The sequence below is a fragment of the Ovis aries genome, chromosome 2, assembly GCF_016772045.2.
Source record: "Ovis aries strain OAR_USU_Benz2616 breed Rambouillet chromosome 2, ARS-UI_Ramb_v3.0, whole genome shotgun sequence".
Lineage (NCBI taxonomy): Eukaryota > Metazoa > Chordata > Mammalia > Artiodactyla > Bovidae > Ovis > Ovis aries.
Window position 1 is genome coordinate 246,401,319 of NC_056055.1, and position 16,275 is coordinate 246,417,593.

General features: G+C 50.2%; 2 protein-coding genes across 2 annotated transcripts in view; one reads left to right on the plus strand and one right to left on the minus strand.

Moving 5' to 3' along the window:
* Positions 1–16,275, minus strand: part of PLA2G5 (phospholipase A2 group V) — a 120,202-nt gene that overhangs the window by 64,058 nt on the left and 39,869 nt on the right. The gene's annotated exons all lie outside the window — the stretch shown is intronic.
* On the plus strand, positions 4,743–10,795 carry LOC101107420 (phospholipase A2, membrane associated). The gene is made up of 5 exons (XM_027965585.2): positions 4,743–4,805; positions 6,961–7,010; positions 7,190–7,334; positions 7,586–7,692; positions 10,321–10,795. Exons 2-5 carry the CDS (start codon positions 6,971–6,973, stop codon positions 10,461–10,463), a joined length of 435 nt encoding a protein of 144 aa, XP_027821386.1. The 5' UTR covers positions 4,743–4,805; positions 6,961–6,970; the 3' UTR covers positions 10,464–10,795.

The window sequence follows — 16,275 nt, forward strand, 5'->3', positions numbered from 1 at the left end:
GGCTGAGTCAGAGCCCCACCATCACTCCCATAAGCCTAGTGCCCTTAGCTAAGTAGACCACACTTTGGTACCAAGCGCACAGGCTTGTTAAAGATGGAAAAGGGATACCCGGTGTGAAGCCCTGGGCCTGGCGTGCCCACATCTGTGCTTCCCACTGTGAGTAAAACCCAGCCTTCCAGCCTCCTTCCCTGGGCAAGAGCAGCTCCTGCCGGCCAGCTGGGGGCAAACAGCAGGACTGCTCTTGATCTGGGGAGGCACAGGCCCGTCTTCTGTACGGTATGTTCTCCCACGTTGCCAGCCTGCTGAAGGTGGGTCAATGGATTGGGAATTGAGACCACCACCGGCACTCTCCGAGCATTTACCCCCTGGCCCAGGGCTGGCTTCCTGGGCTTGTGACCCAGGCAGAGTCCCAGTGGGCACTGAGCCCAGTTCACAGCTCTGTCCCAGCCATCACAGTGTTGTTCAGGAAGTGGAATCCTGCATTTTATTCCGCACTGGGACCCACAAAGTAGATAGCTGGTCCTGCCCTCACCTGGATGCTACTTCTGCTTTTTTTCTTCTAGCTTCCTCTGAGATATTCCCACGTGGACCTGTATTCTTTAATAATTGTCATCAGAGCCGCTGGCTGTGTACAGTGGGGAAGGGCTCTAGGGAGCAGAGTCTGCGTCTTTCCATTGGCTGAGTCTTTTCTGAGAGGGGGTCTTTCCTTCTTTCCACTGGGCTCTTCTATCCTTACAGGATGTGAGAGCTCCCCCTTCTGGTCGCCTGACTGTATTTCAATGAGGCTTCTGTTCATTCGTTTCTTACATAACTTTCTTGTAAATGTATTCCCAAATTAGAAGGTGTGTTGTGTTTTGTTTTGTTTTTCTTTAAAGACAAGGAATGAATATTTTTTTCCTCACAAAGGGAAGATTAGGAAACAGAGTACAGAAAACGTTCAGCCATAATCTTGATATTGGAAACAACCGCTGGCTCTTGACTCTTTGGATTATTAAAAATTGTGACTGTCACACGTGATCACATCCATCCCCTGTAAAGTAGCAGCCATCTTCCCCCGTGACACTCTCGCTACAGCTCTCCATCCCTGCTGTCCCTTTCCCTCTTGCTTCACCTAATATTCCACAGGGGACTCTATTCTTTTCAACCTTTTATTTTCTGCAGGGGTATAGCCGATTAACAAGCAATATTGTGACAGTTTCAGGTGAGCAGCGAAAGGTCTCAGCCACACATACCCACGTACCCATTCTCCCCCAACTCCCTTCCAGTCCAGCCTCATAACTTTAAGCTGAGTTCCACGCGCTATACCGTAGGTCCTCGTTGGTTATCCATCTTAAACACAGCAATGTGCACGTGTCCATCCCAGACTCCCTAACTGTCCCTTCCCCCATCCTTCCTCCAGCAACCATTAGCACGTTCTCGAAGTCACAGGTGGTTCTTGAACAACAGGATTTGGATTGTGCAGGTCTATGTATACTAGGATTTTTTTTCAATGAACAGGCTCTACAGTAATGCAGAATCCGTGGTTTGTTGAATCCATATATATGGTGAATCCTGGATACCAGGAGCCCACTGTAAAGCTATGCACAGACCTCTGACTGTGCAGAAGCTCAGTGACCCTAAGCCCTGTGATTTTCAAGGATCAGCTGTATCTCATTCACCTATTATGGCCTTTGTTTCATTGTCTGCCTCTCGACAGTAAAAAGTAAGCCTCGTGAGAGTATTTTTGTTTTTTCACTAATGTACTCCCAATGTTTAAATTAGCTCTTGGGTGAAGGTGGCTGAACAAGATGCTAAACCATGGACTTTGAATTCTCAGGAGAAAACCCTGAAGAGATGGGGAAAGGAGAGGCATGTGTGACGTCACCAGAGTCCTTGAGTGCGGGGACCTGGACATGGTACCGGGGCCCCCAGGAGGTAAGGGGCGGGCAGTCTGCCTGCCACAGAGGCGACAGCAGTGTGAAGCTGAGGCGCTTATCAAAAGGCCCAGGTCTGGCCCATCACCTCTGAACTTCATTCAGGCCAAAACAAACGGTCATGAGAGCAAACACCTGTTGATGGGGGAAAAAATGTAGAAACTGAACGTTGAGAATTATGCTTTATTTGGAGCTTCACTGAGGACTTCAGCCCAGATACAGTCTCTCAGTAGCTCTGAGGACTGTCCTCAGGGGCAAGGGATATATAGGAGGTTTTTCAAAAACAAATAAATAAATAAACAACAGCAAAGAAAACTTGGTAGTCAATCTTCAAACGATTCTCCCAAGTAAAGAAATACCAGACATCTCAAGTTAACGAATTTAGTGCTTTTCTATATATGGGAAGAGGCAAGAGTCTGGGTTTCAGGACATCGCTCCAGTGATAGGCACCTTGCTACCGAGGGCCAGCATCCTGTTCCCATCCTGAATCCCCTCAGGGGCCGTGTCAGTAGTGGCTGCTGCCTTGATGGGCACACATCCTATTTTACTGAGATGGCAGGGGGCATTCTTTGTCCAACATCCCAGATTTCACAGACCAATAGAGATCCCCAGAAGTTTTATTATTTGCTAGGGTAGTGCTCCAGGTACCACAAACTGGTGCCAGTGGTAAAGAACCCGCCTGCCAGTGCGGGAGACATAAGGGACCTGGGTTCAGTTCCCGGCTCTGGAAGATCCTCTGGAGCAGGGAACGGCAGCCCGCTCCAGTGTTTTTGCCTGGAGAATCCCAAGGACAGAGGAGCCTGGTGGGCTACAGTCCCAAAGAGTCAGACACGGCTGAAGTGACTTAGCACACACACCACCAACTGAGTAGCTTAAACAATAGAAAAATCTGCCCTCTCAGTTCTGGAGCCCAGAAGTCTAAGATCAAGGAGCCAGTGAGGTTGGCTCCTTCTGAGGTCTGTAGGGGAGGGTCTGTTCCTTCCTCTCCCCAGGCTCTGGTGGTGGCCTGGCCATCTTCAGGATTGCTTGGCGTGTAGAAGCATCCCCACCTCGACCTCAGCCTTCACCTTCATGTGGAATTCTCCCAGTGATGACGTGTGTCTGTGTCCAAACTTCCCCTTCTTCTAAGCCATCTGCCTTAGGCCCACCCTAACAGTGTTAGACTCTTTGTGACCCCATGGACTGTAGCCCACCAGGCTCCTCTTTCCATGGGATTCTCCAGGCAAGAATACTGGAGTGGGTTTCCATTCCCTAACCTTATCCTAACTCATCACCTCCACAAAGACCCTCTTTCCAAATAGAGTCACATCCTGAGGTCTTACTGGAGGTCAGGACTTCAGTGTAGGAATTTTGTGGAAACACAAGTCAACCCTTAATACAGGTCTAGCTCTTCAAGGAAACTGTATCTTCAAGATGAATGCTGCCTGGGACGGCTGTGAGTCTGCACAGCTAGGTTACTGTAGTGTAAAGCCTTGAACCTGAACGGGACCTTCTGATCTTCGCCCCACTGTATCCTCTGCCTGCCTTTTGTCTGCGGAAAAATCTTAGCCAGAGAATAAGTTTAATCAGAGAAGTGAGCCCATGAAGAAACAAAGGCGAGCAGTCCAGTCAAAGGAGACCAGATGATAGCAATGCAGTCAGTAAGCATGCCGAGGACTCTCAGCTCCTCCTCGAGGCTGCAGATGAGATCCGGAGTCATCTCCTGGGTGCTAAAGTACAGGCACTGAAACCCCCACCAGGTGGAAGAAGGCAGCTACATGACGGCCAGACTCTAGCCGCGATATCAGCTGCCACAATTCTGAGAACTGTCCCCACGGACATGGAAACCCACCAAGCCTGGAACTAAAGATTTCTTGAACCTAAAAGAATCGAGATAACGCTGGTTAGACCACTGATGACCGATTTCGAGACGAGCATCAGGGCTGACTGTACTGTCTCTGTATGTAGCCCCTTCCCCAGCCTGCAATACAGCAGACCCAGGTTCAGTCTCTGGGTTGGGAAGATCCTCTGGAGAAAGAAGTGGCAACCCGCTTCAGGATTCTTGCCTGGGAAATCCCTCTGGACAGAGGAGCCGGGCAGGCTACAGTCGTTGGGGTCACAAGAGTCAGACACGACTTAGTGACTTGACCACCAGCACTGGGTTCCCCTGTCTATGGACGTTCCTCCCACCTGACTGTCCAGTGGGGAGAGCAGGCATTTGGACAGGCATCCATCCTCTGCACCACCTGCCTGTCCAGTGGGGAGGGCAGGCGTTTGGACAAGCATCCATCCTCTGCACCACCTGACTGTCCAGTGGGGAGGGCAGGCGTTTGGACAGGCACCCACCCTCCATGCCACCCACTACCAGGATGTCAGCACCCAAAATAAAGCAAGCTTTCCTTTCTACCAACTGGCCTCTTTGTCGGCTTCTGAGCGGTGAGCAGCCGGAACCTGGGTTCCGTAACATCCTAACAGTCGTTTGGGGGGTTTGTTTGGGTTTCTGTAAAGTAAATTCCTGATAACCTTCAATTAGTGCCTGACAAGCTTTGATAAGTGCCTGATGTCCTCTGATTGCCAGGCATCCACTTCAGTGATGGCTATCTAGAATAAACACCTTGCCAGCCACATGCCTATAGCAACCTTGCCAGGGCCATATGCCTCCCCTCACTAAGGCGCCTTTGTATTGGAGATTTTGGTTAATTTGGTTCTTTGGGGCCACCTGCTGTTCCTCTTCCCATGCTTTACACTGACGCTCACATGGTTTAGCTTCACCAATAAAGGGTGAGCACACAAAACCCTAGGCCCCGCCTTTGACCCCAATAAAAGCAGAACCACAGACCAGTGATCTCCAGCTTTCTGTCTGCCCCTGACCTGCTGTGGGGTCCCAGGTGCGCCGTGTAACTTCCAGATCCTGTAAGTAATAGACCTTTATTCTTTCAAAATTTTCTGCTGATTATTGCTGAAGGGCCTCTGGCAGTAGTAACAACCCTACTGTCTGGTCCAGCCACCACGCTGGTTACTGAGGGGTTAGGATCGCCATGCAACGGTTGTGCTAGTCACTGATCTCAGTGATCAGTGGCTTAACACATGCAACTTGTATTTCTCACCCAGGCAAAGACCACTGAGGGTCTGCAGAGCTCTCTCCAACAGGTGTCCTCCAAGGTGTCCAACAAAGTGTCCTCCAGTGACTGAGGGATCCCGGCTGCCTCCGTCTCTGGTTCCGCCAGGAGGGGTGGAGAAAGACTGAGGCACTGCATATGGCTTCCACCTCATTGCAGCCTGGCAGTGGGCATCAGCATTGATGCTTACACGTGTTCTGGCCAGAATCAGTCCCCTGGGTCTAACCTGGACGGGGACCCGGAGAATGTAGGGGGAGCAGGCTGAGTGGGGATGGGCACCATAGCTTTGGCACACTGGCTTTGGGGGATGTGTGTTGGAGAGTGTTAACTGAAGGTTATGGGAGCCAAATTCTTAGCAGTGTTAGAGGGCAGGAAAATGGCATCTCTTTTCGAAATGAAAGCTAGAATCACTCTCTCCCTGAAGCTGAGGAAGAGAGAGCAGTCAGCCCCATCTCCAAACAGGCAAGCACTGGGGATGAGGTTGGCAGTATTTTTGGGATTGTGGGAAATACCGGGACAGTCTCTGGCTTCTTCCAGATGGGGGTGGGGAGGAGAGGAGAAGAAAGAGGAGCAAGAAGAGAGGCTAGAAACACTGTCCTAAGTCTGGGGAAGGGACCATCTGCCCCGCTGCGGTCCTTTTCCTGCTGGACAAGTTCTCACGATCTCCTGAGAGGCTTCCATGATTCTTCAGACTTCTCTGAGGCTTAGAATGTGCTTCCTGTGAATGGCAGGTTTATGGAATGAATGAATACCAGTAAATGCCCTGTTTCTTATTCCCAAATAGCATATTCAAAAAAAAAAAAACAAACACCTTGTTCAACAGCAGATGGCCATTGCCCTCTCCTGGAAGTGGGTTCAGGAAGGTCATACCCAGACTCTATTATGGGAATTTATTCACTCAGGAGTGAGACCCGTTGGAAAGATGACAAAATATTCTAAAATTTTGGCATCGGCTAATGGCACATAAGCTTTTTTCTATCCTCAGCTCTGTCCTGGCGGCTGATAAGAAGAAAAAAGAGGATTGTCTAGGGGCTGAGGCCTCCAAACTCTTAGTCCAGTAACTGGCGTTATCCCCATCCCATCCCCTTTCCCACCAAACCCCAAGCTCCCAGAGGGCTCAGCTGTTTAACTAGAGTTCAGAATAGACAAGGCAGTCACTTTGAGAAGTCAATCTGAGATCCTCTGGGAAATAGATAGCCAGAAACAAATACTCAGTCCCTGGCGACTGCCCGCCGTGATGAGTGGCTGTGTCCTGTGTGTGTACGTGAGTGTGTGCACATGCAGGCGCCCACGAGCACAAGCCTGCACGCGCCTGGTCTGGTATGACGAGAGGGGCTCTGTGCACAGGTGTGTTGCGTGGGAACGTGATTAGATTGTGTGGAGTGATGTCCGCACTAGCAGATGAGCATAGAGTGTGTGTATGTACACGTGCAAGTGTGCACGAGTAGGCGTGTGTTCTGTGTACAAGTGTAAGGGGAAAGAGGTGGTGCTGCTTTGGTTCTGGAGAAAACCACTGCAGATCCGACCCCATGGGCGGAATTCCCAAGCCTGGCTCCACTGTGGGGGTAAGCAAGCTACGTATGCTGGGGGACACACAGCCTACGAACTCTGGGATCTCCCAGTTTGGCAGGGTGTCCAGGTCACAGCCCCCCAGGAACTCTCAGAAGGGTGAGGAGCATGGCTGTCTCAGCAGTGTATCGTGGGGGGAGGTGGTCTCGACCAGTGAGTCATGTAACAAAGCTGGGAGGCGCCCCCTGCACGTGTCCTGTGTGCCCGATGAAGGCAGTCACGCTGGACCCCGCCTGGGATGGAAGAGCGTGTCTGTGATCTCCTTGAAAGACTCCCTCCATCAAGATCGTTGAATGTGATCAGGACAGCAGGGGCCGGGGCAGAAGCTGGACCGCCTGTTAGAGGATCTAGGCTGGTCTGTCTGTATTTCTCCCCCACAGAACCCTCAGCATGAAGACCCTCCTGCTGCTGGCAGTGATTATGGCCGTCGGTAAGAACCTGACCTCTGGCCACAAGGGGCTCAGCCCAGGGAAGGAGGCACCCTCAGCCCCCGGCTTCCCTTCCCACCGCATCTGGCCCTCTCTCAGAAGTGGGGGCAAGGGGGTGGCAGGGAGAGGCAGAGGGAGGCCACAGGGTCCCAGGCCCCATCACCGGCGGCTGTCCTTCCAGGCCTGCTGCAGGTCCATGGAAGTTTGCTGGATTTCCGGAAAATGATCAAGTTCGCGACAGGAAAGGAACCTGCGACCAATTATAGCTTCTACGGCTGCTACTGTGGAATGCGCGGCAGAGGAACCCCCAAGGATGCAACAGATCGGTGAGGCCACCCCAGCCCTCCCTCTGCCCACTTGTGGCCCCAGGGGGGCCAGGAGTGGGAAAGCTCCTGTTATCCCATTTGCACAGAACCCCAGGAAGTCCTGGCTGAAAAAGCAGCCAGACCTTTGGACATTCTGCTCTAGACTGTACCAATGTCCGGGGGTCTCTGCCCAGAGCACAGGCCTGAGGCCACAGGACCCTGGGCCCCCTGCAGCCTGGGGAGGCAGCCCCTCGAGCACAGTCTCGCCACAGGTGTTGCAGGGCACATGAGTGCTGCTACAGAAACCTGGAGAGCCGCGGGTGCCGCACCAGGTTCCTGAAATACAACGCCACTTATGAAGAGGACCAAATCATCTGCGGTAAGAAACAGTCTCAGCTCCTCTCAGCCTCCTTGGCTCACTTTCTCCTTCTGGGCACTCTGCTGAGCAAAAAGGTAGATACAAAGGGAGTGTTCCTGCCTCAAGAATCTCACAGTGGGCTGGAAAGCAAAGAAAGCCAACACGCAGCATGGTAGACTCCGCTAGAAAGTGAGAAAGCTGGCGGGGCTCTGCATGCAGCCTGCGGTTCGAGGAAGCTCCCTGAGAACGGTGAATTCTAAACTGAGTCTTCGAGGCTGAGAGCAGTCAGGGGAAATCAGAGCTGCGAGCATCCCAACAGGAGGACACAGCAGAGTCCAATGGACCAGAAGGAACCGCAGCCATTCTGGGCTGCAGAAGGGAAATGTGAGGATGAGACAGAGTGAAGACCAATGATGCTGGAGAGACGGGAAGGGGCTGGGTCAAGTGCCCAAGGCCATGTTGTGCTTAGATTTTTGTCCTGAAGCAGTTCAGTTCAGTGAGTTCAGTCATTCAGTCGTGCCCAACTCTTTGCAACCCCATGAACCGCAGCATGCCAGGCCTCCCTGTCCATCTCTAACTCCCGGAGTCCACCCAAACCCACGTCCATTGAGTCAGTGATGCTGTTCAACCATCTCATCCTCTATCATCCCCTTCTCCTCCTGCCCTCAATCTTTCCCAGCATCAGGGTCTTTTCAAATGAGTCAGTTATTCGCATCAGGTGGCCAAACTATTGGAGTTTCAGCTTCAACATCAGTCCTTCCAGTGAATATTCAGGACTGATCACCTTTAGGATGGACTGGTTGGATCTCCTTGCAGTCCAAGGGACTCTCAAGAGTCTTCTCCAACACCACAGTTCAAAAACATCAATTCTTCAGCGCTCAGCTTTCTTTATGGTTCAACTCTCACATCCATACATAACTACTGAAAAAACCATAGCTTTGACTAGACAGACCTTTGTTGACAAAGTAACGTCTCTGCTTTTCAATATGCTGTCTAGGTTGGCATAACTTCCGACAGTCCTTAAGGAAAGGAGTTAAAACCCAGAATTGCATTTCAGAGGCTCTTGCCAAGTGTGGATGGAGATACATAGAAGGGGGAGCCAGGAAAAGGCCATTGCCATCGTGCAGAAAAGAGACGGGAGAGCTTGACCTATAGCAATGGTGGTCAGGATGGAAGAGGTGGAAAGTCCTGTGAAAACAGCTTTGAGATGGAAGCAGTGGAGCTTGGTGGTTGACTGGGTGGGATTACTGGGAGTTGTTGGTTGGCTGTAGTACTGCGTTGGTGGTATAACTGAGGAGGGCCTGGTAGGAGAGAGCAGGAGGGGTTCCACTGGGAGCATGTTGAGTTTGGAAGCTTCCAGAACGTCCAGGGAGATGGGCAGCAGGCTGCTCGTGAAAAAACTCACAGCTCAAGGTACAGTCTGGACACAGATTCAGAAGGCAGCTGCAGAGAGAGGAGAGTTGGAGATACCCACCCATCTGGTGTTTAAAGGCCCAGAAAGGAGACAGAGCAGGGACAGTCAGAGAAGGAAGGGAGGAGACAAGAAGGCTGAGGGGTGGGCCAGGAGGAGAGGGTTAACAGCCGCCGGCTTCACAGAGGGGTCCTCCAGGATAAGGGCTGACCGGGCTCCTGGGGTTCAGAGGCAGAACGACCACTGAGGACCTCAGCGGGAGTTGCTCCCATGGATCTGTGAGGGCAAAGCCAGGTTAGAGCGGGCTGGAAGGTGGGTGGGAAGTGAAGAGAGGTCGTGAGTGTAGACAAAGTTCTGGAGCAAGTTTGGCTGTGGAGGGGAGGAGAGAGATGGGTGGTGGCTGGAAGGAATTGCCTAGTGCCCCAGACCTACTGACTCATGAGTGAGATTTGGAAAAACCATGGACTATTCCTCAACAGCCTGAGGTCTCTAAGATCAGAAATCATGTCTTCCCATCATGACCTGCCACAGGGCTCTGTGGCTTTCGCAGGCTCTGGATGCCCACCTAACAGGCGCAGAGAGTGAGGAGGTCTGACTCCTGGAAGAGAGCTGGGAGAGGGCAGTGCCAGGGCGGGGGCCGCTCCTCCGCTGTGGTGCCAGGGGTCCAGTCCTTCCCCAGCCTCTGCGCTGCCACGTTGGCAGTGTGATTCCAAGGCACAGTCCAGGGCTCCGAGAGTTATGAGTCGCTCTACAGAAGAGGCTTTCCCTTCGCACATCTCTCTCTTTGAGAGGAAATTCATCCTTCCTGGAAGTGCCCCGCAGACTTTCCCTTGGGGCTCACTGGTCAGGGCAAGAGCACGTGCTCCCCGGACACTAATCATAGCTAAGGAAGCAGGGATGACCGTGGCTGGCTTTCACCCATCAAGACCCATTCCCAGAGCCCGGGGCCAGGGGCTATGGACCTGAACACACCTTCTGGGGAGAAGAAAGAGACAGCGTCTAACAGCAAGGCTTTTCACAGCATCCCAGGGCATGACTGCTGGTACCCCATGAGACCGGGTGTGGGCTTCCTGAGGGCAGGAGTTCTGTCTCCCCATCAGTCAGAAATACCTGGACATCAGTGCTTGTTCCAGACTAGAAACCCTGGGAGAACAGGAGCTGTCTTTCCCCCAAGAAGTCCCATAAAAGTCCATAGACAATTAACGAACATCCATTCTGTTCATTTATTGTGATTTCAGAGGACACGGATGACTGTAAGAGTCAAGTGTGTCAATGTGATAAAATAGCTGCCAGCTGCTTTGCAACAAACCTGAAAACCTACAACAAGAAGCTGCGTTTCTACAGCAAGCGTCGGTGCCGAGGGCCCACCCCCCAGTGCTGAGGGCCCCTCATCCTGGAAGCCTCACCACCAAAGGCTGTTTCCTCCCCTAGCACCCGACTGCCTACCCTAGCCTTGTTCCTTGGCAAATGAAGGAAAAGCCCTCGCCCACCCTAGAGACCAGCCAGGAGTCCCTCTCTCCCCAGACAGAAACCTTCCATCCAGAACGGGAAGCTCAAGGCCTGGGTGTGTATACCGGCCCCTTTCCTCTGCCTCTTTGGACAGCAGGATTTCTCCTCATTTTCCACTCTTCTTCAAGTCCAAAGTCATGTTTAACTGCAGCAGCTACACCCCTGGCTGGCTCTTGTGAATAAAGCAATTCACTTGGCAAACTATATGCATATGTGTGCGTTTGAATTTGTACTGGTGCACACCTGGGTATAGGCGCTCACACACCACCCCAGGCCCTTCTAGTGTGAGAACATATTAGTGCTAGTAAGGTAGTGCAAGTGTGAGGACTTGGAAACACAAGCTTCAGTGTCAGACTGGCCGAGTCAAATCCCCACCACCGCCAGTTCGCTGAGCCTTAGCAACCTCACTTAAGCAGAGGTCGCTTCGGTACCCAGTGCGCAGGCTTGTTGGAGAATAAAAGAGATAATGGATAAAGCGCTGGGCCTGACACGCCTGCCTCTGTCATTATCACATGCAAAACCCAGCCTTCCTCCTCTCCTACACTGAGGAAGGGCAGCTCCTGCTGGCCTGTTGGGCAAAAACGGAAGTGCTGTTCCTGGTGTCCGGGGGTCTAGCGTCCCAGCCTCCTGTGAGATATGTTCTTCTCCTATGTTGCCGGCCCAGAGGTGGGCCAGTGTAATGCTGGCCACCAGTGGGACTCTCAAGGCATTTGTCCCCTCGCCCAGGGCTGGCTTCCTGGGCTTGTGACCCGGGCAGAGTCCCAGGGGACGCTGCGCCTAGTCTCCGGCTCTGTCCAGCCGTCCCAAGTTGTTGATGACGTGGAATCCAGCATTTTACTCTGCACAGGGACCCACAGATTTGGTAGCTGGTCCCGCCCTCATAGCTACTTCCGCTTTTCTAATCTAGGGTACCTCTTGGATAGTCCCATCTGGACCAGAAGTCTTTAATAATCGTCATCAGAGCCGCTGGCTGTGTACAGCGTGGAAGCGCTCTAGGAAGCAAAGAGTCCATGGCTTTTCATGGGCTGAGTCCTTACCAGGAAGGATGAGGAGTCTTCCCTTCTTCCCACTGGGGGTCTTCTATCCCTACAGGATGTGATAACGCCCCCTTTTTGGTCCCCTGACAGTATTTGATTGAGGTTTCTGTCAATTCATTTATTACATAACTTTCTTTTTGTAGGCTTCCCTGGTGCCTCAGACTGTAAAGAATCTGCCTTCACTGCAAGAGACCTGGGTTTGATCCCTGGGTTGGGAAGATCCCCTGGAGAAGGGGAAGGCTACCCACTCCAGTATTCTTACCTGGAGAATTCCATGGACAGAGGAGCCTGATGGGCTGGAGTTCATGGGTTGCAGAGTTGGACATGATTAAGTGACTGACACTTCCTTTTGTAAATGTATTTTCAAATTAGTTTCTTTAAAAAGCAGAGTAAAGAAAAAATTAGGAAACAGAGAGTATAGAAAAAGTTCAGCCATGATCCTGATATTGGAAGCAACCACTGATAATAGGCTGACACTTCTAATTATCAACAGCTTCAGAAAACTTTTCTGAGCGCTGACTGTCCCGTGTGAGCAAGTCGATCCCGTGTAAAGCAGCAGCCTTCTTCCCCGTGACACTCCCACCATCCCCACCCATCACTGCTGCCTCGTTCCCGCTTGCTTCATCACCACCTAATATTCCACAGTTGACTCTTTTTTTAACTTTTTATTTTCTATTGGTGTATAACTGATTAATAAATAATGTTGTGAGAGTTTCAGGTGAGCAGCCCTACATATACATGTACCCATTCTCCCCCAAAACTCCCCCACCATCCAGCCTGCCACATAACAGTGAGCTGAGTTTCATGTGCTACAGAGGAGGTCCCTGTCGATTGCCCACTTTAAATATAGCAGTGTGTAGCTGTTCATCCCAAACTCCCTAACTATCCCTGCCCCTCATCCATCCCCTGGCAACCATAAGCTCATTCTCAAAATCACAGTTGACTCTTGAACAACAAGGATTTGGATTCCACTTATACTAGGATTTTTTTTTCAATAAATAGGTACTACAGTAACACGCAATCCAAGGTTAGTTGAACTGACACATACGGGGAATCGCTGACACCGAGAGCAAACCGTAAAGTCGGGTGCACATTTGTGACTGTGTAGAGGGTCGGCGCCTCTGACCGCCGTGTCTCTCAAGGGTCAGCTGCGTATCGCTCACCTACTGTGCCTTTTGTTTTACTGTCCGTCTCTCTCCACCAAAACGTAAGCCCCATGAGAGTATTTTTGTTTTTCACTAATGTACTCCAAGTGCTAAAATTAGTCCTTGGATGAAGGAGGCTGACCAAGAACCCAGACAATGAATTTTGAATTCTTAGGGAAAATCCTGAAAGATTGAAAAGCAGAGGCAGTCTGTGACATCACCAGAGTCCTTGAGTGCAGGGACCTGGACATGATACCAGGGGCCCCCAGGATGCACGGGGGTGGGGCAGTTTGCCTGCCACTGAAACAACAGTATTCCGAAATTGAAGTGCTTAATAAAAGGCGAAGGTCTAGCCCATCACCTCTGAACTTCACTTAGGCCTAAAACCAATGGCAATGGGAGCAAAAATATAGAGGGAAAAAAGAGATGCGGAACCTAAACATTCAGAATTATGCTTTATTTGGGGCTTTACTGAGGACTTCAGCCTGGATACAGTCTCAGACAGGTCTGAAGACTGTCCTCAGGGGCAAGGGAGGAACCAGGATACATAGGAATTTTCGCAGAAAAGGCAAACAAACAACAACCCAAAAAGAGCCCATGTAGTTAACATCAAAAGATATCTGCCAACTAGAGGAAAACCAGATATCTCAAGTTAATGAATTTGGCACTTTTCTATGTATTAAAAGAGGCAAGAATCTGGGCTTAATGCGATCATTCCTGTGATATACACCTTACCTACCTGGGGCCAATATCATGTTTCCTTCTGACCCAAACCCCCTCAGGGGCACTGTCAGGGGCGGCTGCTGGCTTGATGGCCACGGCATCCTCTGTTTACTGAGATGGCAGAGGGCATTCTTTGTCTTCAAACCCCAGATTGCAAGGACCCACAGAGATCCCTGGAGGTTTTTTCATTTCCTAGGAATTTGTACCAGGTACCACAACCTGAGTAGCTTAAGCAATAGAAATTTCTGGGCTCTCATTTTGGAGACCCGAACTCTAAGATCAAGGTGCCAGCAAGGTTGGTTTCTTTCTGCAGTCTGTGGGGGAGGGTCTGTTCCTTACTCTCCCCAGTGTCTGGGGATCCGGGCCATCTTTAGGCTTCCTTGGTGTATAGAAGCATCCCCACCTCGAGCTCTGCCTTCATGTTTAATTCCCCCAGTGAAGATGTGTGTCTTTGTCGAAACTTCTGCTTCTTCTGAAGACACCAGTCATCCTGCATTAGGCCCACCCTAATAACCTTATCCTAACTCATCACCTCCATAAAGACTGTGTTCCCAAAGCCATCCTGAGGTCTTAACGAAGGTCAGGATTCAGTGTAGGAATTTGGTGGGGACAAATCTGGTGGTCAGCACTTCGCACTGGTCTAGCTCTTCAAGGTCTAGTATCTTCAAGATGGATGTTGCCTGAAATGGTTCTGAGTCAGTATATAATGGTTCAGTGCCATCGCTCTGTCCTGTCCGACTCTTTCCGACCCCAGGCCTCCCTGTCCATCACCAGCTCCTGGAGCTTACTCAAACTCATGTCCACTGAGTCGGTGATGCCATCCAACCACCTCATCCTCTGTTGTCCCCTTCTCCTCCTGTCCTCAATCTTTCCCAGCATCAGGGTCTTTACAAATGAGTCAACTCTTCCCACTAGATGGCCAAAGTATCGGAGCTTCAGCTTCAACATCAGTCCTTCCAATGAATATTCAGCACTGAAGATGGCAAGAATACGCAGAAAAACTATACAAAAAAGATTTTCACGACCCAGGTAATCATGATGGTGTGATCACTCACCTAGAGCCAGACATCCTGGAATGCAAAGTCAAGTGGGCCTTAGGAGGCATCACTATGAACAAAGCTAGTAGAGGTGATGGAATTCTTGAGCTATTTAAAATCCTAAAAGATGATGCTGTGAAGGTGCTGCACTCAATATGCCAGCAAATTTGGAAAACTCAGCAGTGGCCATAGGACTGGAAAAGGTCAGTTTTCATTCCAATCCCAAAGAAAGGCAATGCCAAAGAATGCTCAAACTACCGCACAATTGCACTCATCTCACATGCTAGCAAAGTAATACTCAAAATTCTCCAAGCCAGGCTTCAAGAATATGTGAACCGTGACTGTCCAGATATTCAAGCTGGATTTAGAAAAGGCAGAGGAACCAGAGATCAAATTGCCAGCATCTGCTGGATCATTGAAAAAGCAAGAGAGTTCCAGAAAAACATCTATTTCTGCTTTAATGACTATGCCAAAGCCTTTGACTGTGTGGATCACAACAAACTGTGGAAAATTATTCAAGAGATGGGAATACCAGACCATCTGACCTGCCTCCTGAGAAATCTGTATGCAGATCAAGAAGCAACAGTTAGAACTGGACCTGGAACAACAGACTGGTTCCAAATTGGGAAAGAAGTACATCACGGCTGTATATTGTCATCCTGCTTCTTTAACGTATATGCAGAGTACATCATGAGAAACACTGAGCTGGAAGAAGCATAAGCTGGAATCAAGATCTCCAGGAGAAATATCAATAACCTCAGATATGCAGATGACACCACCCTTATGGCAGAGAGTGAAGAGGAACTAAAAAGCCTCTTGATGAAAGTGAAAGAGGAGAGTGAAAAAGTTGGCTTAAAACTCATGATTTAGAAAACTAAGATTATGGCATCTGGTCCCATAACTTAGTGGCAAATAGATGGGAAAACAATGGAAACAGTGAGAGACTTTATTTTGGAGGGCTCCAAAATCACTGCAGATGGTGACTGCAGCCATGAAATTAAAAGAGGCTTGCTCCTTGGAAGAAAATTTATGACCAACCTAGATAGCATATTAAAAAGCAGAGACATTACTTTGCCAAAAAAAGGTGCATCTAGTCAAAACTATGGTTTCTCCAGTGGTCATGTATGGATGTGAGAGTTGCACTATGAAGAAAGCTGAGCACCGAAGAATTGATGCTTTTGAACTGTGGTGTTGGGGAAGACTCTTGAGAGTCCCTTGGACTGCAAGGAGATCCAACCAGTCCATCCTAAAGGAGATCAGTCCTGAATATTCATTGGAAGGACGGATGCTGAAGCTAAAACTCCAATACTTTGGCCATCTGATGCGGAGAACTGACTCATTTGAAAAGACCCTGATGCTGGGAAAGATTGAAGGCAGGAAAGAAGGGGATGACAGAGGATGAGATGGTTAGATGGCATCACCGACTCAATGGACTTGAGTTTGAGTAAGCCATGAGAGTTGGTGATAGACAGGGAAGCCTGGCGTGCTGCAGTCCATGGGGTCGCAAAGAGTCGGACACGAATGAGCTACTAAACTGAACTGAACAGCTTTTGGCACCAGGTGACCCAAGTATTGTAGCTTCAACCTCTGCATCAGTCCTTTCAATGAACCTTCAGGGTTGATTTCCTTTGGGACTGACTTGATTTGATCTCCCTGCGGTCTAAGGGACTCTCAAGACTCTTCTCCAGCACCACACTTCAAAAGCATCAATCCTTTGGCATTCAAGCCTTCTCCATGGTACA

Bases quoted from the DNA above. Each gene is read 5' to 3' on its own strand.
- LOC101107420 (XM_027965585.2), top strand. From the start codon at position 6,971: ATGAAGACCCTCCTGCTGCTGGCAGTGATTATGGCCGTCG. The intron at 7,335-7,585 runs GTGAGGCCACCC...GTCTCGCCACAG, and splicing joins CCCAAGGATGCAACAGATCG to GTGTTGCAGGGCACATGAGT. The intron at 7,693-10,320 runs GTAAGAAACAGT...TTGTGATTTCAG, and splicing joins AGAGGACCAAATCATCTGCG to AGGACACGGATGACTGTAAG.